At 39.3% G+C, this 26,765-nt stretch overlaps 1 protein-coding gene across 3 annotated transcripts; it reads left to right on the top strand.

The window, feature by feature from the left end:
• Window positions 1-1,214: 1,214 nt before the first annotated feature.
• CNR1 (cannabinoid receptor 1) lies at window positions 1,215-26,327 on the top strand. Of its 3 annotated transcripts, none has more exons than XM_048845055.2 (2): window positions 1,215-1,694; window positions 20,939-26,327. In XM_048845055.2, the coding sequence occupies exon 2, from the start codon at window positions 21,002-21,004 to the stop codon at window positions 22,421-22,423; it is 1,422 nt and encodes a 473-aa protein (XP_048701012.1). In that variant the 5' UTR covers window positions 1,215-1,694; window positions 20,939-21,001; the 3' UTR covers window positions 22,424-26,327. The 3 variants fall into 3 exon arrangements, with proteins under 3 accessions (XP_048701012.1, XP_074982671.1, XP_048701014.1); XM_075126570.1 differs by lacking the exon at window positions 1,215-1,694 and adding an exon at window positions 1,890-1,911; XM_048845057.2 differs by lacking the exon at window positions 1,215-1,694 and adding an exon at window positions 5,015-5,036.
• Window positions 26,328-26,765: the final 438 nt, after the last annotated feature.

Raw genomic sequence — 26,765 nt, 5'->3', positions numbered from 1 at the left:
CTTCCTCTGTGGGGAAGGAGGGATCTGCTGCTCCCTGGGGGTTGGGAAAGGTGTCGTCCCGCCCGGCAGTGGGTCCCGACCATGCCCTCCTGTCCCCTCCCCAGCTGCTGTCACTCCGCAGAAGACGACAGCAAGACGATGATGATAATAATTAATAATTTAAAGCCCATAACGGGATGAATGGGGAAGGCTGTGTGCAAAGGCAGGGGCTGGCTACGCGAGGGGAGACGTTGCTAGGTTGCTGGAAAGGAGCAGAAGGCAGGGAGGGAGTCTTGCCCAGGACACGGTCTCTTCAGGAGAGGAGAAGTGGGGACAAGGTTGTGCTTGGAAACGGAGATCTTAATCATCTCCCCCATCTAACGCTCTCAGACCCAGAGCAGCGCAAGTTCCCCCTTGCCCTCCCAGCATCTCAGTGCACAGAGCAGCCCCGCCTACCCCAGCACCCCAACGCACAGAACAGATCCCGTTCCCCGTCCTCCCCCAGCACCCCAATGCACAGAACAGATCCCGTTTCCCCTCCCCCCTGCACCCCAATGCACAGAACAGATCCCGTTTCCCCTCCCCCCTGCACCCCAATGCACAGAACAGACCCCGTTCCCCCTCTTCCCCCAGCACCCCAATGCACAGAACAGATCCCGTTCCCCGTCCTCCCCCAGCACCCCAATGCACAGAACAGATCCCGTTTCCCCTCCCCCCTGCACCCCAATGCACAGAACAGACCCCGTTCCTTCTCTTTCCCAGCACCCGAATGCACAGAACAGACCTCGTTCCCCCTCCTCTCCCAGCACCCCAATGCACAGAACAGACCCCGTTCCTCCTCTTCCCCAGCACCCGAATGCACAGAACAGACCCCGTTCCCCCTCTTCCCACAGCACCCCAATGCACAGAACAGACCCCGTTCCCCCTCTTCCCCCAGCACCCCAATGCACAGAACAGACCCCGTTCCCCCTCTTCCCCCAGCACCCCAATGCACAGAACAGACCCCGTTCCCCCTCTTCCCCCAGCACCCTCATGCACAGAACAGCCCCATCTTTCCTCCAGCACCCCCATGCACGGAGCACTCCCGGGTCACCCTCTTTCCTCCAGCACCCCAATGCACAGAGCAGCGCCCACTCCAGCCCCGCTCCTCCCAGGGCGGCGAGCATCCCTCCCTCCCCAGGCGTGTGAATGAAGTTTGCTGCTGCGCTTTGCCCCCTTCCCCGCTAGTTACTGTTGCCGTGTCTCTGCCGCTGCCAGGGCCAGGACAAAGGCACATTAGCACGTGATGGGGACGGAGCTTCATAAATGGGACCCGAGAGAAAGAGGGGGGGTGCGAGGAGCCAGGCTGGGAGGAGAGGCGCGGACACACACACTCAGCCGGGGCCGGGCGCGCAGCAGCTGCAGCCGCAGAGGAGGAGTGGGGGCGGCTTCCTCCCAGCCAGGGGCAGGAGGAGCACATGGAGAGCAGCGCCCGGCGCGCTGCCTGAGCCTGCCTGCTGTCCTTCCCCAGCTCCCAGCACCGCCTCCTCTCCTCTCCCCGGCGCCCCGGGCCCGGCCGGGGCGGGGCGGGGCGGCCCGCGTGCTCCCTGCTGGGGGGGAGCTGTAGTGAGCGCGGGAGCGCGTCTCAGTCCCGCCGAGGAGCCGCCGCGCCACTTGGCAAGAGCACGAGGCAGGCGAGAAGGAGCAGCGGCCCGGAGCAGGAGCCGATGTGAAGGGTAAGGAGGAGCGGGAGGGGCGCTCAGCACGGAAGGAGCCGTCCCCTCCCGAGTGTGTGTCGGGGGGGGCAGCCCTGGAAGCGCATCTCACTAGGGGGTGAGAGATACCGGCTACTACACTAGTGTCAATGCCAGATCAACTTCCTTGCTGTGCTGGTCAAGGGGCTGCTGTCCTCCCCATGTCTCTGCTCAGTTCCTTGAGTATTCTAAGGCTCAGGTATCTGTCTGTCACAAATAGCTTCCTGACCCTGTGTGTGTGTGTGTGTGTGTCTGTCTGTCACAAATAGCTTCCTGACCCTGTGTGTGTGTGTGTGTGTGTCTGTCTGTCACAAATAGCTTCCTGACCCTCTGTGTGTGTGTGTGTGTCTGTCTGTCACAAATAGGTTGCTGACCCTCTGTGTGTGTGTGTGTGTGTGTCTGTCACAAATAGCTTCCTGACCCTCTGTGTGTGTGTGTGTGTGTGTCTGTCACAAATAGCTTCCTGACCCTCTGTGTGTGTGTGTGTCTGTCACAAATAGGTTGCTGACCCTCTGTGCGTGTGTGTGTGTCTGTCTGTCACAAATAGCTTCCTGACCCTCTGTGCGTGTGTGTGTCTGTCACAAATAGGTTTCAGAGTAGCAGCCGTGTTAGTCTGTATTCGCAAAAAGAAAAGGAGTACTTGTGGCACCTTAGAGACTAACAAATTTATTTGAGCATAAGCCTCTGTATGTGTTTGTGTGTCTATCACAAATAGCTTGCTGACCCTTTCTCTGTGTGTTTTTATCACAAATAGCTTACTGACCCGCTCTCTCTCTCTCTTTCTGGGTATACCCCCTACTAACACACTTAAGTAATACATGTAATCATCTGTATAATAATATACTATGGATTATTTGTTAAGCACATTCTTGGTGCTGTACAGAATAGAGGGGAAGGTGCAGTCCATGTCCCAAGGACCTTACAATCATATTACAAAGGGACACACACACACATATTCTGTTGAAAAAATTTTCTCCTCATTAAATGTAGAGGAATGCATTAGAACCCTCTTAAACAAATACCTGTTAAACTGATAAACTTTATTTGCAGTAGCTTGTAAATTACAGTAGTAATGCCCCTTATTAGCTGAACAATTTATGTTCCTTGAACAAAACAGGAATATTAAAATGCAGGAGACTGTCCCAGTAAATTGCCATTTAATTAAATAATTATTAGAGACAGTCCTCCCTGCGCGCCAAAACTATGACATTTAATTACTTTTGGTGTATTTTCATGAATTTGAGGTTTAAATGGTAACACTGTGAATTTGTGTGTTCTGTATGTATGTACTGCTTGTTTTACTGTGTGTACATACATGAATAGCATGCTGGTAAAATGAGTATGTTACTGAAAGCTACATGCTTGTTAAAAGGCTACCAAAGTCTTTTGAGTATTGTAGTTTATTTTCTTTACACATGTATATTAATTATGGTCTTTTGTCTGTTTTGAATGATGCTCAGTAATTTCCTCATGGCTGGCTGTCTTTATTTTTCTGTTTTTCACACTATGTCAGCAGTCTAACCTAAGATTGGTAAGGACAGTTTGTTATAGAACAACATTTACTGGATGGAAAATTTTGTCTGTTTCATTACTTCCATTAATAGATATGTATTGAATAGAAAGGACAAATCCAGCTCCTGACAAGAAAGAGCCCTGTAGATGCTAAGGGCTTGTGGTTTTATGGTTAAATAAGTCTATTCTTCTGTGATTCTGAAGCTCTCAGAGAAATCAACCTCTTAGGTTCCCATAGGACATTAGCTGACATTGAGGATTTCTTCTCTAATCCTAACTCATTGATAATTTACAGTGGATAACATTCTTATTGATTTTTTTCTATACTTCTCCCTCCACCTCCCCCCCAAAAAAGATAACCCTCTGCTATTGACATTTTAACTGAAATAAAAGTCAACTTGTAATTGTGTATGCAAAGATGTTCAGCAAGGATGTCACTAAACCTTGAGCATTGAATCTCATTTGAATATTCAGTATTGTTGGTTTTTTAAACCTAAGAACTGAAAAAAATTCCCCCAACCAGTCAGGTGTTTCTAAACTTCTTGCATGTATCATAATAAACTTTCAGATTTACAGTTACAAGTAGCCAACTGGGTTTTATTGTAAATGGACATTAGCTGATATTTTGGAAACAAAATAATCTGCATTGAGGACACCCCTGGATGAGGTATGTATTAAGTCTTTGATAGGAGAAAAGGTTTCACTGGGATACTTTGGTTTAAGATCAGTAAAATAGTGTTAGAAGACAAAATCTATAGCTTTTCCCATTTTCCTAAAATTACGATCAGTGTTACTTCTTGTATGAAAGGAGATTACATGAACATGTTATGCAGCTTTGATCATAGGTAGTATATTTCAGAAGAGTTAAGGAAATGTATGACAGTGAACTAGAGCTGAAAAATTCTTCTTTTTGGTATTTTTATGCTTTAAGATATAATTATTTGTTGAGAGTTTTTTTTTTTAAAGTCTTAAATGTAGGGTGGTGGATTTTTATCCTTTTTATTTGTATCCCTTGTTTTCAGTTTTATTGTTCACCATTTCCTAAAGGAACATGTTGTTCTCTGTGTAGTAGTGATACTAATATTCCCATCTAGCAAACTTAGGTGCAGGACCAGAGTGTTGTTTTTGGTATTTAATAATGTTAGAGTACTCAAACTGTTAAAATGATAACAATTAGTTGAGAGCAGTTAATTATTCTTTTCAGATTACACTTAATAACTGCTTGCCATAGGTTTTCCCATTTCTTCTCCAGAAAGAAAAAGGCTCACTGATTGTGTTGGAGGTATTTATTAAACAGAAAGACTTAATTAAATTAACTGTAAAAGAAATGCATGAAACACCTTTTAAATAACTTAAAAAGATGAATGTTAATTTTTTTTATTTGCTTCAGGCTGAAATTAGTTTTGTAGCCACCACCAAATTCAGGTACCTCATTATTATTCTTTGGAATAAAAGGCAGAACAATTTGAATAAAAACATTTTAAAATGGAATTGACAAAAACAATAAACATATTTCTGGGGATTGTAGTAGGGATTACTTGCGGGGGAGAGGGGGGAAGTTGGCTAGATAAAGAGAGATTATTTTCTATGCATTTATCTCATCAACTAACCAGTAACAATATCTCAGAAACATTAAATTAAAAATACTTTACATCATGCTATGGAATCAGGATTTTATTAGTAAGAGAGTAAGATGGTTGAAGCCTTTGATCTTAGCCGTTGTTCTTTAGTTAATTATGTTGGCTCAATTGCATAAAGGACACCATTAAGCGCTTTCATGCTTTACTAAAAGGATGGCATGTCTCAACCAATGTAAGTCTGTCTTTCTGTTTCAGTGTTCACAATTTTCTAATTTGGCTATTGAAATTTTAAGCATGAAATAGTTTTGTTTATTTAAATTATTTCCTTCTTTTATCCTTTTGACTATAATATAGACTTGATGAAAAATGCTTGCAAGCTATAATAGAACTGAAAATTTCAGTGCTGAAAGGTTTATATTCTAGAGATTGAGTACTTGGTTGCTTTCTCCTCTTATTGAATAGAGCTTTGTGATAACATTAAAAAGCAAGTGGAAACCCAGACCAGTCTTTATATTCACTTAATACTACCAGAGAATTTTACACATTTCTCTTCATTCCTGACTCTACAGGTCTCTTTCATCTACTCACTGCCACTCATTTCACTAATTTCTTATAGAAAAAGTTTGGTTTAGTTTTCTATATTTAGAAAGAGATTAACATTTTTTTAAATACAAACTTTGTGACCTTTCTTTGGCAATTCAGTCAGAGGTTTCTATGTATCTGCAGAATTCATTTTTGTCCACAGTGATTTCTTTTCATTTCTTTGTGCATGATTATATTGGCTTTATCTGATTCTCCTCATGAAGCAGTACATGTCTATAGAGATGTTTTGCTGCAGCTCCCCAAATAGTTCAGCCTATCTGAAATGATGAATGTCATACAAAATCATTTATCAACCATCTGAGTGAAAACTTGGATATTTTCCTTTCTGTGCCAGAGAATTTGTGCAGTTTGCTGCTGATTTAAAATGTGTACTTGCAAGTGACCCTAAAACTGGTGTTTGGCCAAGTTCAAAGCAGCTGTGCAGATGGACACAGAAGACAGAAGTCTGAGGGAAATAGACCCTTTTAATCATAACAAGGCTGCTCTTGTTTTCCTATCGATAGTAGAAATGCATGCCAGGCCCTTGTACTCAAACGCAATCTTGCAAATGTGCCAGAATAGGCAGCAATGGCATTCTATTATTAATATAAAGTTAAAATGTGTTAGGATTTCGTAGGGTTGAACCCTCTATCTTGTTCATATTGTTCCCTACTTCTGTTCTATTCGTAGACTGGCACTGTATTGATGTAAAATTAGAATAGAATGCACATAGAATTACTATTGTTGAGATAAGGACTTCCACTCAGAACCTATCTTATTGGAAATGTTTCAGAGTAACAGCCGTGTTAGTCTGTATTCACAAAAAGAAAAGGAGTACTTGTGGCACCTTAGAGACTAACCAATTTATCTGCGCATCGATGAAGTGAGCTGTAGCTCACGAAAGCTCATGCTCAGATAAATTGGTTAGTCTCTAAGGTGCCACAAGTACTCCTTTTCTTATTGGAAATATATGTGTTTGTAACTGATTGCAGAAGCCAGGTTAGAGTTGTCTATGGAATGGTTATAATTACTTATAAATCAGTTTCTTGTTGAAAGAACTTCTGAAGTTGCCTTTGGTGCACGTAAAAATAGTTCAATTAGCAACATGAGGTTGGACAACATTTGCTCATGTTTGTGTATTATGCAAGGGCTTTATGAATATCCAACCATTGGGCCCAATCCTTCTCCAGTTGTAGGCTTTTCTGATCAAATTAGCCAAATTCATATTGCAGATAAAATAACTAATTCACTATTGAATTACTACTCCATTTACCCCATTTACTCTCAACTATACTACTTAATACAATACAGTTTATTTAGGTTTATGTTGAGCTGTTACCATAACTAGACATATAGATTTAAGGTTTTGTCCTAATTGTGCAGATTGGGGCTAAATTTTATTAGATTTTGCCTGATCCAGTATAAGCCTTATCTCTGGCAAGTGTGTATTTATTCTTTCTGAGAAAATCATGTTTACCCACTAAAAAGTGATGAGCAGAAGCAGTTGATTAGGGAATACTATGAAATCTATTTCAGATCCAGCTGGTGTAATTTTCACACCTGCATTTTAGGAAACCCTTTCAACATTTTTGTTTGTTTGTTTTTGTTTTTTCTTTCTCTTTGTGAATATCTGAATGTGCCTGCTATAATCAGGAATCTTTATTTTTAGCCAACTCTGTCTCTCTAACAGTGCAGACTGCATCTGTGCTTGGAAAATTATGTAAAATGGGTTTGGAGGTTTTAAATAAATACATTGACAGCATCTCAGTGGATACACTGACTTTAGATTTTTGCTTTTCCCCCCACAAAGGCTGTGTACGGGATATATTAAAACGATGTGCAACAGATATTTCACATATAGTAGCTCTGCCATCTATTATACTTATTCTTATTCTTTAACTTGTCTGCTAACATTTAGCACCAGGAATTTGGGTTTATTGATGCTAAACACCATTGCGACACTTTTAAGACTTTGCGTTTCTCCAGTGAGATTTGATACTATATTTTAAACTTTCAAACTGAGAAATGAATTTTATCTTTTTAAAAATTTATTTCTGCAAATGAAATATTATACTGGTTGGATGTATTTTTGCTTTTTGTTCTGATATAAGGGAGATCAGAATCTACTATAATTCTTCTCTCTGTTAAGAAAAGCATCTGCATATTTCAAAGACATGCACCATTGCCAAGCAATCTGGTGTAGTGGTTTAATATTCTGGCAAATAATTTCACAAGTTGCTTGTGTATATAAGGGCAGTATAGCAGAATATTATAATCTGAATGCAACTATGAAGAGTTATCTGATCTTATTTAAATTTGATAAAAGTCGATAGAGGTCTAAAATCCAAAGAATGTTTTCCATTTTTTAACTGAAGTACATCTTACAAAGAGTTCTGGAGTGAGACATCAAATTAACTAAAAACCTTGCTATCGTAAATTCTGAGCATTGCACTATATGATGGTCTAACAATAATTTCCAAGAGAAGTGGACTCCTGAGAACTAAAGTAGATTAATATTGCATGGTGGGTACCCTTTTGACCCTCTTTGCACTGACCTTTTGTTTTCACCAGTATACCCCTTTCCTTTCCATATTCTGTTTATTGTATCCCCTGCACTGATCATTCTGTAGTTACATATGAGATCCTTCTCTTTCTTCTCAGCCCAGTGCTTCCATTTTCTCAAACACTTTGATTTCACTAGAGTCTGCAGCCTGAACTGCTCATCTGATCCATTCTTTGCTAACCTTCCCCAACCCCAGTGCCTTGTGTCAATACTTACAGTCCTGTCCTGTTCATTGCCCATAAGCAACTTGGCACCATCAGAATTCTTCATTTCTTCCTGCACTGTCTGAATACAGATCAGAAATAGACCTTCAAATGCACAAGCCAGTGCCTTAAAAACAATGATGTGTTCTCTAGTTCCATATCCACTATAAAATCTGGAAATCCTATCATACCCCTCACCTTACAGTGCATCCGAAGTGTAATCCATATTCTCTTTCAATTCAAAAGGCATTGGTAATCTTCTCATGCTTCCATGCCATTACTTTTCTCCTTTACCCACCCAGCTTTTCTCTGGCCAGCTACAAAGAATATTTTCCTTCTTTAAATCTAAGAACCAGCATTTGTGCTAATCTCCCCTCCATCCTGCTCCTCTCCACTAATGTCTTCTCCTCTTCTCTTCCACTTTTCTGTTCCCTTCCCACTTAGCAATAATCTGTTAAGAAACCACGTGTTCTTTTGCTCCCCACCATTCCCCAGTTACACACGTCCTTCTCCTATAGTTGTTCCTACATAACCACCGCTGTCAATATTTACTTTGCATCTGGCACGTTACTTAAAATCTGCTGCTGTCCACTTCAGTATTATTTATTTATGTATCATTCTTTTCAGACAGAAAAAAGAGAGTCACAGGATCTGCCCCACTTTCTTAAAATCTCTCTAGAGCTTGACTTCTTCCTACCATTCTGTCTCTAACCATCACTTTCTCAGTAAAGTACAGTACATTTTCCCCCCTCCCTTCAATCCTTTCTACCACAAGAGTATCCATGACCTTTTTTTATTCTGACTTTTGCTATGACATGGAAACAGCCCTCTTCTGAGTAGTTAATTATTTCTTCCTTTCTGTTAATTAAGGTTTTTCCTCTCTGATTGTTTTTCCTTAACTTCACATTGTGGACCATTCCATCCTTTGATGGATCACTTCCAATGTTATCCAGTAGTCTCTGGTTCCCTCTTCGTGGCTCTGCACCTTCGAATCAACCTGCTCTTTCTCTCTGTACTTGATGATCATCCCTTTCTGTGCCAAGCCGTTCTCTGTGCTGTCCCACATAATTCAGTGCTAAGCTCAGCTCTTTTTTGTCTACTTTCTCCCTCTTGGTCATCTTGTCCCTACCTATAGCTTTTACATCAAATGGCACTCAACTGTACATAGCAGTTGCATCTTTCAGTATTAAGCTAGTTGAAAAATGCAAGAAAAAAATACCTTTTCATCATTTTTTGGTTGCTGAAATTTTGAATTTCTGAAATTTTTTGACCAGCCAAGTTTAGTAAAAAAAACAGCAAAAATCTTCTGAGAAATTTTTGTCGAAACATCAAAAAGTCAAAAAATGTTGACCAGCTCTCTTCAACACCTTCAATGAGTGTTCTTTCTACTTTCTCTGTCTTCAGTAGGTAAAGGGTGTTTTTGACTTCTCAGCTTTCTTCAGCTAAATGTCTCAAAGACAGAAGTGCTTCTTTTGGGAAAGGGGAACATCTCTAAATAGAGTTATATCTTCCATATTGACCCAGATCTCCCACTTGCCTCCACTGTCCGCAACCTTGGCATCATTCTTATTTCTGAACTCTCCTTCTTCTCCCACATCTCCTGTGTCTGTAAATCTGCTTATCAGCACCTCTGCAATATTTCCTATGTATACTACTGTCTCAACTCCACCTCTACTGAAATCCTTAATCAAAATGTCTAGCACACTGTTGGCATCATACAACTAGAACTTAGTAATATTCACCTTTTATTGAAATGTTGTTCTTGATGGCTTCCCCAAGTACTAGCTCTCTGGATTCCAGCATCTATACAGAATGCTGCTGCCCAATTTCTCACATTCACAAAGAAGCATCATCTGGCTATCCTGGAACAGCTCAGATGGCTTTGTATTAAATTGTTAGGTTATAGTTCAAAACCCCCCTCCTTGCCTTTAAAACCTTCCAGATTAACTCATAGGAAACAGGAAGAGAAAAGGCCTCTCTGCCCCCCTTTTCACCTAGCACTAGCTTCTTCTCAGCCTTCACACAATTGACAATGCAAGGAGTATGGGGAATAAATAGGAAAAACTAGAAGTATTAGTACATAAGCTAAATATGACTTTGTGCAATAAATCTCATGACTGGAATATTGGTATAGAAGTGTATAGCTTGTTCAGAAAAGACAGGAAAAAAAGGGAGGAGGTATTGCAGACCAGTTGAAAGCCTCTCTGGGAGAAGATAAAAGGAGAAAAAACAAGGGCAACACCATGGTAGGAGTCTACTATAGACCACCAAATCAGGAGGAGGAGATGGATGAGGCATTTCTGGAACAAACACCAGAAATATCCAAAATAGAAGACCTGGTAGTAATGGGGCATTAACTACCCAGACATATGAAGTAATACAGCAAAACACAAAATGTCAATTAAATTATTGGAATGTATTGGGGGACAGCTTCGTGTTTCAGAAGGCAGAAGAAGGGGGACAACCATTTTGGACTTGATTCTGACTAACAGGGAGGAATTGGTTGTAAATGTAAAGGTAGAAGGCCATTTGGGTGTACGTGATCATGAAATGATAGATTTCATGATTCTACGAAAATGAAGGAGTGAAAGCAGCAGATTAAGGACAATGAACTTCAAAAAAGCAGACTTTAACAAACTCAGAGAACTGGCAGGTAAGATCCCATGAGAAGAAAAATCTAAGAGAAAAATGTTCAGGAGAGCTGTCTGTTTCTCAAAAAGACAGTATTAGAGGCACAACTATCCTGATGCAAAGGAGAGACAGGAAAAATAGTAAGAGACCACTATGGCTCCATCAGGAGCATTTAACTGACCTGAAAATCAGAAGGGAATCCTACAAAAAGTGGAAGCATGGACAAATGGCTAAGGATAAGTACAAAAGAATAGCTCAAGTATGTAGAAACAAAATCAGAAAGGCTAAGGCACAAAACGAATTACACCTAGCAAGAGACACACAATAAGGCAATAAGAAGAGGTTCTATAGAGGAGCAAGAGATGGACACAAGATTACTTAGTAGGAAAAGAGAACTAATAATGGATGACATTTGGGGGGGGAGGGATAGCTCAGTGGTTTGAGCATTGGCCTGCTAAACCCAGGGTTGTGAGTTCAATCCTTGAGGGGGCCATTTAGGGATCTGGAGCAAAAATTGGGGATTGGTCCTGCTTCAAGCAGGGGGTTGGACTAGATGACCTCCTGAGGTCCCTTCCAACCCTAACCTTCTATGAATCTATGACATCAAGAATGCTGAGGTGTATAATGCTATTTTATGTCAGTCTTCTCTAAAAAAGTTAATATGGCTTTTGACACAGTCCCAAATTGCATTCTCATAAGCAAACTAGGGAAATGTGGTCTATATTAAATTATTGTAAGGTAGGCGTAAACTGGTTGAAAGACTGTATTCAAAGAGTAGTTATCAATGGTTCAATGTCAAACTGTGATGATGTATCTAGTGAAGTGCTGCAGGGGTCTCTCCTGAGTCTGGTACCATTCAATATTTTCATTTAATGACTTGAATAATGGAGTGGATAGTGAGTGTACTTATAAAATTTATAGATGACACTAAGCTGGGAGGGGTTGCAAGCACTTTGGAGGACAGGATTCAAATTCAAAATGACCTTGATATATATGAGAACTTTTCTAAAATTAACAAAAGTAAATTCAATAAAGATAAGTACAAAGTACTACACTTAGGAATGAACAATCAAATACAAAATGGAAAATAACTGATAGGTAGAAGTACTGATAAAAAGGATCTGAGGGTTATAGTGGATCACAAATTTGAATATGTGATGTAGTTGTTAAAAAAACTAATACCATGTTAATAGAGTACCGTATGTAAGACATGGAAAGTAATTGTCCCAGTCTGCGCGGCATTGGTGAGGCTTCAGTTGTAGCACCATGTCCAGTTCTGAGCACTACACTTTACAAAAGATGTGGACAAATTGGGGAGAATCTAAAGGAGAGCAATTAAAATGATAAAAGGTTTAGAAAATCTGACCTGTGGAATGGTTAAAAAAACTGAGCATGTTTAGTCTTGAGAAAAGATGGCTGCAAGGGGACCTGATAACAAGTCTTCAAATATGTTAAGGGCTGTTATAAAGAGGACCATGATCACTTGTTCACCATGTCCACTAAAGGTAGGACAAAAAGTAATTGGCTTAATCTGCAGCACGGAAGATTTAGATTAGATATTAGGGAAAACTTTCTAACTATAATGACAGTTATGTTCTGGAATAGGCTTCCAAGGGAGGTTTTGGAATCTCTGTCATTGGAGGTTTTAAGAGCAGGTTAGGGATGGTTTAGGTTTACTTGGTCCTGCCTCAGAGCACAAGGGCTGAACTGGATGACTGCTCGAGGTCCCTTCCAGCCCTACTTTTCTATGACTGTATGAATCTTAAAGCTACAGGTATGTGAGTATGTGAGCCTTTTCCTGGGCAGCTCCTGTTGTCAGGTAGAGCCATCCAGTGTTTCTGCCTGCCCCTCACAATCAACCATCCACCAATTTTCAAATCTCAGAAGAGAACCTATGTTTTTCTTCCCTGTTATTTCCCTCTTCCTCTGGTTTCACTTTTTATTCCCACTTGGTCAATCTATTAACTCTGCAAAGCTTTTTGCACTAGAGTCTGCATGAAAGAGAGTATGCAAAACAGTGAGATTAGAGCATGTACCCCTTACACTGATTGCAGAACAGTTTCCAGTATAAACTCATGTATTCACTTGGTCATAACCCTTCCAAAACATCCACCTTTTTGGCTGAAAACGTCCATGTTTAATCACTGCCCAAACAAGATTTTTTCCCCTAGAAAATGTAAGCAATCTCCCTTCAGTTGTTTTGGAGTTTAGTGAGAGTGGAGAAGGAATATGCTACCAGTTAAAATCTAACCATACTTTTTTTAGACAGGGCTAATGCTAAAATGGCTGAAGTTTGAAAGCTGGCATAGGCATAGGCATGGAGGCTTTTCCTGGGTTGGAAAAAGTCCCTGGAGGTTGATTTTTAAAAGTTATGAGCATTTGAAAATTTTGCTGTGAGCCCGGGCAATAGATGTTTCGTTATGTATGTTGGTGCATATTTAGGCTCCGATCCTGGAATGGGCGCTATGTAGGTGGATCTTTGCATCCATGTGAATCCCTGTTGACTGCAGTTGGGCTCTGAATGGGCACAGCTACTATCATTAAGTGTACATTAGTTGAAATTAGTTTGCAGAATTTAATTATGAAAAACTATATCAAACTGCTATTCATTGCCAAATCTATTCTGAGTTGGTCCCACCTTAACTGAGTTTATCCTGAATCCAGATCAGTCTTCTCCAACTGCTGCTCTTAATCTGAACCCTCCCCTGTCCTGGCAGTTGCTTTATTGTCTCCCAAAACTGGTTTGTTTTTTTTTAAATGCTTAATAATGACCCGTGAAAGATTTTAAAATTTTGAGCTTGTGCCATTTTTTTATATATATATACTAGCAGCTGAAGGCCTGTCCTGTCACATGGGTGTAATTCATAAAGCCATCGGTAAAAGAGCCAAAACTGAGGGTTCTTGTTTCCATGCACTGTGTTGTAGTGAATCATGTTGCTGTTTGTACTTGTTCTCCAGCCTGTGCACAGAGCTGCGCTGGCGGCATGACCACCTCTTTGTTACCTCGGGTAGCCCTTATTCCCACCTTCTCTGATCAACCGTCACATTCCAACCACCATGGAACCTTTGGACTCCAACGTTCCGTCTCGTTCTCACAGGGCCAGTGACGACTGAACCCTTAGTAATATTTCTAAACAAAAAGAGCTCTTAGCCCGCTGTTTCCATCACCTGTCACTGACGCAACAGACATTCTAGCCTTCCGAGTGGCACAGTCTGGTGTCAGTTCTGGAATATGTGTGTTGATTTGTGCAGGTGGCAAATGAGGGGTGTTTGCTGCTGTGAGGGGCTATGTGTACCTGTGGTTATTGTTTGTGGTGTTGTGTGGGTGATTTTGAAGAACTGTGATTGTTGGGCCAAGTAATCCACCATCTGCCTCATACAACCAATGAAATTATTGCATGCAAATTGGCACTGGAGTAAGGGTAGTGATGGGTTGAGTTACCTCTGATATCACAATGGCCTAGGTTTCTTGGTGTGGCATAGATACCTGCCTTGCTGTCGCCTGGGTGTAATTCGTAAAGTCAAAATGGCTGAGAACTTAAAAATGGATGGTAGCAGACCACGAATCCCTGTGATGGTTGACCCTGGTGATATTCTGAACAAAAATGTCTCAGCCATGGTTGGAGCTGTTTCCATTGCTTCACACTGCCTCTACAGACATTCTAGGCTTCAGAGTGAAATTTCTAGAGTCTTATTATATAGCTAAAGGAGGCCTGCAAGGTGGGGTTTTATTTTGTTTTGTTTTTTCAAAAAGGTTATGCACATAGCCAGTCTCTGTAACCATACCTTCCCATCACTGTTACCCTCATCCGCCCTCACCCACTCCCTCTGCTTGTTTGTGATGCCAACATGTTGTGTCTTCTCTTAATTTAGATTATAAACTCTTTGGGCCAGGGTACAGCACCCAAAACAATAAGACCCTGATCCTGATGGGGCCTCTGAGCACTACAATAGTAAAACAAACAAATAATAATCACTTACCACTGGTTTCTGACTAGTTTACACCCAACATAAAACTTGCATCACTAAATTATATAAAAATCTGAATTTAGTCCGGTGACTTCATAAACATCACACTTGCTTATGCCAGTCCTGATCTTTGGCCCACCATAGCTAGAAACTACCTTATTTGTTGAGAGCACTTATTATTCTCTTTAATGATCTTCCCTCTGAAGTCCTCACACAGGCAAAATTTCCACTGAATTCAATGGGAGTTTTCCTGAGTAGCTAGTGTCTGTACACTTGAAATGTTATTTAAATCCTAAAATGTTAAATAAACAGCATTCAAGATGTAACAAACATTTTCACGTTCTTTTGCAACAAGCTCTTTGCATCACTTCAGTGAGACGCAGTCTCACTTCTTGTATTCTGTGTTTTCTTTTTAAGGCTTGGAAACCTAGTTCTGGTCTCGGCAGTTGTACTGTTCACCACCATTTATAACGCAATTATTAAACTAAATTTTAATTGTATACGCCTGTTCTAATTCATTTAGGCTATCATCTACTATTTCTCTAACATTTTTGATTACCCAGGCATGATGGTAAATTATTATTATTGTTGTTATTACTATTATTTCTACTGGGCTAGGGTCCATGGGACCAGTCAAGTTTGTAGTCCCATTTGGCTTGGCATTGTACAAACACATAGGATACAATTCCTGACCCAAAGAGCTTACAACCTAAGATGGTGAGCAACATATGAAGACTTTGGGAGAGGATTACAATCCAAATATATGATTTTATATACATATTTCAATGCATTTTAAAAAAATACATTTCAACTATACAAGCTGCCCTTTGACCAATTCTGAATGATCTGTAAATCTCATAGAAGAACCGTGTAAAATGGAAATCCAAATATTTTACAAAATGAAAATTAGTGAATCATGATTATTATTATCATTGTATTATTTTAGTATTGTTTGTTTTGACTTCTTGTTCTCAGCATATCTGCAGTTTTCAGCAGCACCATCATTTTACCTTTTTTAGGAAGAATTTTACTATTTATTTTTATAGATTATTAAAATTGCTTTGTCAATCATTCTGCCTTGAAGAAAAATTCAGCTTTTATAGATGATGGCAATAATTGTAATAACCTGCCTACTGCAAAAAGAATAGAGAATTGTTATTCATATTAGTGTAGTATTCTTTTCCCCTGAGTAAATGAGCTTTGCATGGGGGACCTACACAAGGTTTAGGAGAGAGTTGATCCTCCTGTAATCCAACCATGTATTTACACAGCCTTTCCATGGTCACTACTGCATACAGCTTCTGGATTCTAGTAATATCTATGTAACCCTTAAGAGGCTTTACGTGACTGTGCAATGGGGAGCAGAGGCAGAATTTGCCCCGTAGGCTTTAATTAATTCAGCTGTTTAAGGGTTCACTCCTACAAAGTGCCAAGTGCCCACAACTCTTAGTAGAAGGTGTGGGTGGTCAGCACTTCACAGAATCAAGCCCTAATAATGCAAACTGGAAGGAGAATTGATAAACCAAAGTCAAACCAAGTAATGTCATTGACAGACAAGATGGCCAATTGTGTCCTTAAAAACTAGTCCAGTTAATGGATGACACTTTGTACATTTTCTGTGGTAGTGGAAGTCACAATGCCACAGGCTTGTGGAAAACTTCTTATGTGGAAGAAGTGATATGGGCTAAAGTAGTGTGCGTTTGTTTTGTTTGTTTTTGTTGGCAAGGAGGTTAAGGTAAAAGGGAAGATTATTTACCTTGTACTTTAGCTGGAGATTTTAATCTATTAACTTTTGTCTGTAGTTAGAATTCACTACTTACTGTGAACTAATTCATGTAGTTATGTAATTGCACTAAAACTTTTAGGGTTGGCACCAGCAGTGCCTCTAATTCATCTTTAATCAATTTTTTTCATTCTTTTAAAGCCATTTTTAAAAGCAAGCCTAGAGAGCTCATTTCAGGTGCCAGACTAAGCGCTTTGGAGATAGAAGTCCTTTAGTCTCAGAACAGGTACAGACAGCACAGGCAGTAGAAATGCAAGGTCCCACACTGCTGCATTAATATGTCTCCACGCTGTCCTGGAGGGACCACTCCTGGGAGGAAAGATTTTGAACACTATTGAAGCTGCCAACAAGGGGAGAAGTGTGCTGGTGATTTTCATGATGTGGACTCTTGTCAACTATGAAATGGCAGTGGAGCTCACCCATTTATTTGTGTTATCTGATGGTCACTATTGATCTGGGCTGGATTTAAACCAATTGCTTAGAAGAGGATGGCCACATAGTTCATTTCAGTCCCCTAAGATATCCAGCTGCCATTGGCACTTCCACACATGCCATCAATCTCTCCATTTGTAGAGTAATAGTACTGAACTGTTTCTAGATGGAATATTTGAGAGCTGACATCTCAGAATACTGACATATGCATCTTACAAGCAAGTGACCCCATGAATGAGGGCCTGCCTTTGAGAATATAGGACCAGATTCTCAGCCAATATAAATCAATGTAGCTCCTTTGATTTTAGAGGAGCTTCGCTGGTTTATACCAGCTGAGGATCTGGACCACAGTCATCTGCTAACTCTGCAGCCATAAACTCTGACTTCTGTTTTCACTAGCTGGAAGTGAGGAAGTTTGCTAATTGATTATATATATATCCATGCTATAGTTTATACAGAGACAACATATTATGTATATTAAAAATAAGCTAACCCCCAATAAAATACAGTTCAGTGTCACTTGAATGGTTGTTTTACTGCAACTTTAATAAAAATCAACTGCTACTTTAATAGGTGCATGCACACATACTGCCAGAGATTTCCAATTATGATATTCCCAGCAGCAAACAATAACAAAATTAATGTCAGTTGTATCCCCAAAAGCCTAAACTGTATTACTAATGAACTCTCAAAGAAAACTCTATGCAAAGGCAATAAGGTGCAAATCACTATAATAATCTAAATGTAGAAATACAGAAAAACATCATTGAAATGCAGAGTAGGATTTGCCTCTTGTGATCCCATTAACCATCTTGTTAGCTTAGTGTCTGCATACATAGTGGTACTGTAACATACTCCTTCTAAAACCTTAAATGCAAACACACAAATTCATTTCCACTACATGCATCTGACGAAGTGGGTATTCATCCATGAAAGTTTATGCTCTAATACGTCTATAAGGTGCAACAGGACTCTTTACCACTTTTACAGATCCAGACTAACACGGCTACCCCTCTGATACTTGACACAAATTCATGTTTTTCTTTTGTATTTTAAACAAGGGTAGGATTTGAACCAGGGCTTGTACTTTATTATGAAGCAATATATACTTAAGGTGACTCTAGCAGAAACTATCTCCTTCCGAGTAATTTGTCTTTCTCGTAGATGTACTCAGTTGCATAACAATTTGCAGTCTTGACTCAAATACAATCTTCTTGACATTGAGTTATAGCTTTAATGATTAAGACAGCTGTCTTTCCTCTGGCAGAAGTAAATTCTAAGACAATTGAATATTTAAATACTACCATCATCTTTATATGTGTATAGAGTTAATTGGTTTTTTTATAGTTTGAAATTAATAAAGTGTTTTTTACATACTGTTATAAGCTGTGTTCTGTTAGAAAGTTGCCCAGTTCACCCGAGAGTTGGTTACAAATCAGTTGACAGCAAAATCATTGTTATAATGTATACAATCTATAAAAACAACGAGGAATCCTTGTGGCACATTAGACACTAACACATTTATTTGGGCATAAGCTTTCATTGGCTAAAACCCACTCCACCAGATGCATGAAGTAAAAAATACAGTACGCAGGTATTTATGTTACAGTATGTGAAAAGATGGGAGTTGCCTTACCAAGTTGGGGGTCAGTACAAACGAGGCCAATTCAATCAAGGTGGAAGTGGTCTATTCCCAACAGTTGACAAGAAGGGGTAAATATCAACAGAGGGAAAATTACTTTTTGTAGTGCTAACGAGGCCAATTCAATCAGGGTGGATGTCGCTCATTCCCAATAGTTGACAAGAAGGTGTTAGCACTGATGTCTCCACTTGGTAAGGCAACTCCGATCTTTTCATGTGCTGTAACATATATATACCTGCCTCCTGTATTTTTCACTCCATGCATCTGATGAAGCTTATGCGCAAATAAATTTGTTAGCCTCTAAGGTGCCACAAGGATTCCTTGTTGTTTTTGCTGATACAGACTAACACGGCTTTCCCTTCTAAAACAATCAATACAATCCACTATAAACATTTATAAAGTACCTTCTGGATGAAAGGAGCATTAAATGTAAGATTATTATAATTTATTTTCAATATGTTCTTCAGGAAAGTTGTCTTTCATCACCATTCAGACCTTAAGAATTAAATTACCTAATCCATTTTAAGACTGTCTGTTTTACAATGAAGATTTTGCTTTGCACAGTTATGAACCCTATACATGATATCAAAACTCACACAGCCATTTGTTACGTATTAGACTCTCCGGTTATTACATATACTTTTTCACCATTTTTACAACACTGATGTTGCACTGTCCTCTTGAGGTGTAGCTTTATATCCTACCTTTAACACTAGCTGTCTAGGAGCTTTATCCAAAACGCATTAAAGTCAGTGAGAAAGCCTCCGATTGACATCAGTGGATTTTGGACAAGAGCCTAGGTGCTCAGATACCAAAGCATAACTGCAGTATAAATATCTAGCTAGACAGATGATCTCTGCTTCTTTCTGGAAATACCAATGATAGCCTCCATTTTGAAATGTTTCTATTGTCATGAGAGAGGAAACATACTTTTTACTACATATTTTTTTTATATTCAGTAATACTGAGCAGATGTATTTTCTTATAATTGTGGAACTCCCCTCTTTACTTCAAGGACTGAGGCAGTCAGTTTCTCTGGATTTTGCCAACTAATCCCTTGTATGCTGTCTAACATTTATAGCCAGCCATACCAACTGATCAGGTGAAGTCAGTGTGTGGTTGTATGCAATACCAGTAATTTGCTGATGACCCCATCAGTTTCTCCAGAGTTTAAGCTTCCATTTTAACACAAACAAAACAAAAATATTAATTTTTTGGCACTTATAGTTGCTGATATAGCCGTATGAATGTCTGATTAAGGCTTAATATAAACAGAAACAATGGGTCTGCTTCTCACTTGCACTATGACCCTTTTACACCACTCTGGCAATATAAAGGGGCTTTAAGGTAGATATTTAAGGTCCTTTTATACTGCCAGAGTAGTGTAAAGAGGTTTTGATGCAAATGAGAATCAGGCCTGGTAGCTTTAGGGCAAAAATGAACTGCCCCTATTCATCTCTATGGGGTGTTAACTCTGAAGTTTATTGATTGAAATTACTGTAAAATGTCAATATTGACTATTTAACTACTGTTAATTTTATCAGAAACATTCTGGGATTGTGGGCACAGCTTATGTAGAATACCATCACTTTTCCCTTGTTTTCTGCTACTACTTCTGCTAGAAGTAATTAACAGAATAATGACACTCATTATCCTCCAAATGCATATAGTGTGTATATAAATAAAACAATTTAATAATTAATTTTCAATAATTATTATATATCCAGTATCCTGGCACTAGGCCTTCAATATGTAGCTCAGATTACTGCAACACAGACCTAGACACACACACAGGAATACGGACAGGGTGAACAGTGAAATCTGCATTTGTATATCAATCTTTGTTGATCCCCTCCTTCAGTGTTCTTTCCTTGCAGTTAGATTTACAACACCCTCAATAGTAAAGTAAAACAATGATTGTTCAATTTAAAATGATCTCTGCACTGGCAATTGTTTCTAAATGGAAAAAGTCAGAAAATATTGTTCCACAAGGTTCTTTGAAATCAGACATCTCAGTTCAATTCTAGAGGTAATATCTTTCTGGTGGAGCTGCTCAGAAAATTTTGATGAAAAATTAAAACTATTTTCTAGGGAATATCTTTTCCCCATTTTTCAGCTTCTTTCTCATGTGTAGACATGTAATGTGTTTCAGATGTTTTGCTTCTAAATAATTGATCAACTCTTCTGACTACATAGCAGGTGACAAAGGCTAGACCTGTAGTTCAGTACAAGGAAAGATGAAATGTTATTTGTCATGACTGAGTTAAGTTGTTTGTAAACTTTATCTACCCGTTTATCTTAATTGTTTGATCTTTTTCCCCCTTCCCAGGATTTCCTCACATGTATTTTTTCCCAAGTCTCTTTGAATCCTACCTAATACAAGACTGGGGTTATGAAGTCGATCCTAGATGGCCTCGCAGACACAACTTTCCGAACAATTACAACAGATCTTCTTTACATGGGTTCCAACGATATCCAGTACGAAGATATTAAAGGTGACATGGCCTCCAAACTAGGATACTACCCACAGAAATTCCCCTTATCTTCCTTCAGGGGTGATCCTTTCCAAGAAAAAATGACTGCAGGAGATGATCCCCTATTAAGTATCATTCCATCGGATCAGATCAATATTACAGATTTTTACAACAAGTCCCTATCCACTTTCAAGGATAATGAGGAGAATCTACAATGTGGGGAGAACTTCATGGATATGGAGTGCTTTATGATTCTAAACCCCACCCAGCAGCTGGCCATTGCAGTGCTGTCCCTTACCCTGGGCACCTTCACCGTTCTGGAGAACCTTCTAGTGCTGTGTGTTATCCTGCACTCTCGAAGCCTCCGGTGCAGGCCCTCCTACCATTTCATTGGCAGCTTGGCAGTGGCTGACCTCCTGGGCAGTGTAATTTTCGTCTACAGTTTTGTTGATTTCCATGTTTTCCATCGGAAAGACAGTCCTAATGTGTTTCTGTTCAAATTGGGTGGAGTTACAGCCTCATTCACTGCTTCAGTAGGCAGCCTTTTCCTTACTGCAATAGACAGGTACATATCTATACACAGGCCACTAGCTTACAAAAGAATTGTTACCAGACCAAAGGCTGTCGTAGCATTCTGTGTGATGTGGACCATAGCTATCGTAATAGCTGTTCTTCCTCTGCTCGGCTGGAACTGCAAAAAACTCAATTCTGTTTGTTCAGACATCTTCCCTCTCATTGATGAGACCTATCTAATGTTCTGGATTGGGGTCACCACTGTACTCCTGCTGTTTATTGTGTATGCCTATATGTACATATTGTGGAAGGCTCATAGTCATGCTGTTAGAATGATTCAGCGTGGCACTCAAAAAAGCATAATAATTCATACCACAGAGGATGGTAAAGTACATATTACTAGACCTGATCAAACTCGTATGGACATCAGGTTAGCCAAAACCTTGGTCCTTATTCTGGTGGTTTTAATCATATGCTGGGGTCCTCTACTTGCAATTATGGTGTATGATGTCTTTGGGAAAATGAACAAGCTCATCAAGACTGTCTTTGCATTCTGTAGCATGCTCTGTTTGATGAATTCAACAGTGAATCCCATCATCTATGCTCTAAGAAGCAAGGACTTGAGACATGCTTTCCGGAGCATGTTTCCACCCTGTGAAGGGACTACGCAGCCTCTTGATAACAGTATGGAGTCTGACTGCCAGCACAAACATGCTAACAATGCAGGTAATGTTCACAGGGCAGCTGAAAGCTGTATTAAGAGCACAGTTAAGATCGCCAAAGTGACCATGTCTGTCTCCACAGACACAACTGCAGAGGCATTGTAAATCAAAGCCCTCTCAACGTTGTAAGAATAGAAGTTTGTTTTAAACTAACAAAAAATACATGACTTAAAGCTTTTGTTCCCTCACCTGTAACATTTAAGTTTGTCATAATAAGCTATACAATGATTGTTTTAAGAATCATTGCCATTGGCCAGTCCTCCAAGTTTAACAATTAGGGATTCAAACTACTTTAAAAAAATAAAAGTTTTCAATTAAAGAAAGTGCTCATTGAATAATAAAGTATAAAACTCTGGCAGAACGTACAGAAAATGTCAAACTAGCAACAATTCCTTCAGAAGTTACTGGGGGGGGAGTGGAGGGGAATCTGAAAACTTGTGAAACCTAACTGAAAACTAAAACATCCTAAAGCCATGTCATCAAATAAGAAAAAGCCTTGTAATCATAATGTTCATTCCATTGTGAAATGTATTAAATGTCTATAAGTCATAGAAGTTTTCATTTCTTTCCAAAAGCGGCAGTACTGAGTTTTAGAGGTTCTGTAAAATGTGTTGTGTCCTGTGCAATGTATACTGTTTTATTACTTGTTACTGATATTTGTCTAACTAAACCAAGTGATAACGTAAAGTTGTGTGGAAATAATGTGAAATATGTGTTATGTAAACCCCACTGAAAATACCTTCTGTATTTGAAGCACTCCTATGAGCTATTTTGGAAATTTTACATGTTTAGTCGGCTTCTGTGGATTTAGAGGAAAGGCATTGTATTTCTTCAACTAAAATTATTTGACATTTGAAATCCCCATTAATTTTAACTTTCATCTGTGTAGAAGAATAACAGCAACAAGGGAATATAGACTAGCACTGCACAGAAAGGAATGCACTGGTTCAGACTTTTAAATACCACTGCGTTTATACATAAGGACATTTATTGTCTTACGGACTATGCCTTTCTGGTGGGCATTATGTAAATATGAACACTAAAAAGAAATGGTACTGGATACTGGCTTCTTTAATTGGCAACTGCTAGCACTGGACCTCTGAAAACAGCATGTGTCAGATTCAGTGTATAATGTTATTACTGTGCAGTTGATATATACTGGAACTGTGCTGTGTTCCTATATCCCAGGATTAAACAGATTTAAAGCCTGAGATGCCAAACTCCAGTCTTCACTAAACAAGGAGCAAGTATTGTCGAAATTAGACATTTTTTATGTTTGAGCGTTTATATAAATAAATATCTGTGTTTGTGTGTGCGCACACTTGTGTGTACGTATACTAAGTAAATGTGGGTCACAATAGTATTACTAAGATAGGAAACTGTGCCCAAATGTAAACTATTTCTTGTTGCACTCTTTGCACATGAATTCTGTTCCTAAAATTGAGTTCTTCCAGCTGATCAGTGATGAACTTACTAATTGTAAGATTCAGAACATACTCGTTGATCCACACTGAGAGACTTATCCATGTATTAGAGAAAATAACCTTTTTAGTTTTACTTGAGAACAAGGCAGAAAACAATCAGGAGGAAAGGGTAAGAGGCAAAATATGCCATGAACAAAAATAGACAACAGAAAATCAGTATTTACAGTGTTAAAAAAATTGAATGTTGGAGATAAGACTTTTTTTTTTTTCAAAAAAGTCCTTGAGTATTAAATCTATTTGCTTGAAATCAGGTGTGTCTCACTGTAAAAACAGGGTATCAACCTGAAACCATCATAATTAAGGCAAAGAAAGAGTTTTTAGATCCAAAGGTGCAATTCCATTTTATAATGGAAATTTTTAAAACCTTGGATATTTTTTAGTAATTAAATCGCCTTCTTGACATGGATATTCTCTAAATCTCATTCTGAATAAGAGCCATTGAGCCTTATTCTCCACTACCTGGTACATTAGGTCATATTCTGTCCCCTGCTCCACCTGTTTTATGCTAAAGCCGCCACAAAGCCAAGCTAGCCAACTAGCTACCCAAGGATTCCCCCAAGACGGGGAATCCCTCAGTGGCATAGGGCTTGTGTAGCCAACTCTACACCACCTCTTCATGCTCTATGGGGAGGAGCTTAGGAAAGGAAGCATGGCTAGATCACTGATGATCTGTGGCTGCCAGAATGACCTCTTGGACACTGTGGTAGCTGCTCACAAGTCAGAGCAGCCAGTAGCACCAAACACCAGACAGCCCCAGGATTGTGGGGGGAGCAAGGGAGTGTCATATAGCCATCTTTGCTCCCAACCCTATCTAGGGTACTGTGCTGAGCAGAACTTGACTGGAGCTAAGGATGTAGCTCCATGTTTAGTCATTTACATCTGTGGTATCTGAGTCCACATCAGAGAAGTTGCATTTTACGGCTACTGTGCACTGGTGTAAATGACTCCACAAGGTACAAAGCTGTGAAGATTCAGGCCTATTTCCTAAAGACTGGTCATAGCATGGCACTTTGTAAGAGCCCCATCCTGCAAGGTTCTGAGTAATTCCTGACAGATACTGAGTTCCTGCCATTCATGCTTACCTGGGTGGGAGAGCAGGGTGCCTAGAACCCTGCGAGGAGGTCCACTGTACCTTGTAAGAGTAGGCCCATGGGATGACTAAAGGATGAGGTTTCTCAGAGTATTGCTCTACTTCTGGTGAAATCTAACAATGAAAGAGCTTTCTTTCCTTTCCACAAATACATTGTTTTTCATGCAGCAGTCTGGGAGGAAAGAACACAATGTCAAATGAAAAGGTATTTTAAGAGCCATTTTTTGAAACTGTCTTCTTGTGAATTCAATGAAAATTTTATAAATTTTTGTTGTTGTGGATTCAAGTTCTAAATTTTATGTGATAAATCGTGGGACAATGGGGCTGTCTTGGCACTAAACTTGGTGCTTATTGATATAAGAAATCACATCCTGTGAAATATTCACATATCAAGATCTTCATTTACATATGAGTTTTTTAAAAGGTTTGTGGATTATATTTCATCTTAACATCATTTCTCAACTTAGGTGGCAAAAAAGTCCCTACAAAATGTAAACTAAATAATTATTATTTCATTAGAAAATCAGTTCCTGTTCCTAGATTTGCTGTACTTAAACTTCTGCCTAAGGTAGTCCTATTTTGCAATTGCCCACCTTCCTTTGGTGATGGCACAACCAACCCAAATAGTATTCCACAACCGCCCCCACTCTCATAAAATGAATAACTCTGTAGTTACAGTTCGGTGTATTTATCAACTTTAAGTGTTGTATATCTATAAAAGAGACCATCCATATCATGTGCAAAGTTAGATTCTCAACGATCTAATTGTATATTTGTATAATATCGTATCTCCTCGATGCTGTGCAATCACTGTCAAAGTTTTCTTGCACTGGCCTTCTAATGAAAATGTTAAGATGCCTATTGTAAGATAAACAGAACATTTTACCTGCTGTTATTGGGCTGAATGTATGTAAATAAGTAACAATAAAAAAGTCATCTGTACAAGCAGTGGCCTAAAAAGTCTGTAATTTTAGGATAGGATTGAAGTTGCTGTGACATCTGAAAAGCTACCTTTGAATAAACTGTTTACAGGGCCTCTTGGGATGCAATGTCATAGAGAAAGGAAAGTCTTTCTTTGTGACAATATGCCATAGAGAAATTGGATTACCAGAGCTTTTATTTCCAATGTTTCAAAGTGGAGAACATAATTCTTTATTGTCTGTAAATCTAACATTATTACTTCCTCTTAGAAGAATATTGTATTGTTAGATGTTTGTTTGAGCTGGTAACATCCTTGCAACTGCTGCAATATCTTTCTGTTAGCAACCTGTATGATACTTTGTACACAAGTACTGGTAAGATTGTCATTAACAGTAGCTTCGACCATTTAACTACCTATAGCAGAATAGTATTTCTGTAATATTTCCAATGTATTACTACCATGCCATATTTTATTTCTATAATGTAATTAAACTGTTATTTATTCAAAGAGAAAGTATTCCATTATGTTTGTTTTCCAAAAGTCAAAATTACTGAGTGTACCCCAGAAGATGCCACTTCATCCCACAATCTGGGGCTGTAGATTTTATTTATAAGGGTTTTTTTCCCTTGTCAAATGTGTAAACAACTGGTTATATACAACAGTTGTCAAGATTCATGCATCTTCATTGTATTTGCGTTTCTTTGGGGGTCGAGGGTAGATAATATATAAATAAATATATAAATTTTATATATATAAAACTGTTATGGAGACAAAGGTGTGATGACGTGGATAAGACTGAATCTCTTACATCATTACGTAGGCAAACTTTTCACTTCCTAGAACTGCAAAAGCATAACTAAGGAACCTGGAATGTCAATATTCAGAAGGCTATCTCAAAGTGGAGTTTTTCTGGAAAGTTTGAGGGAAATCAGACAAAGCATTTCCAAGAGT

Source organism: Caretta caretta, chromosome 3 (assembly GCF_965140235.1).
Source record: "Caretta caretta isolate rCarCar2 chromosome 3, rCarCar1.hap1, whole genome shotgun sequence".
Taxonomy (NCBI): domain Eukaryota; kingdom Metazoa; phylum Chordata; order Testudines; family Cheloniidae; genus Caretta; species Caretta caretta.
This window is presented reverse-complemented; position numbering and strand designations above follow the sequence as displayed.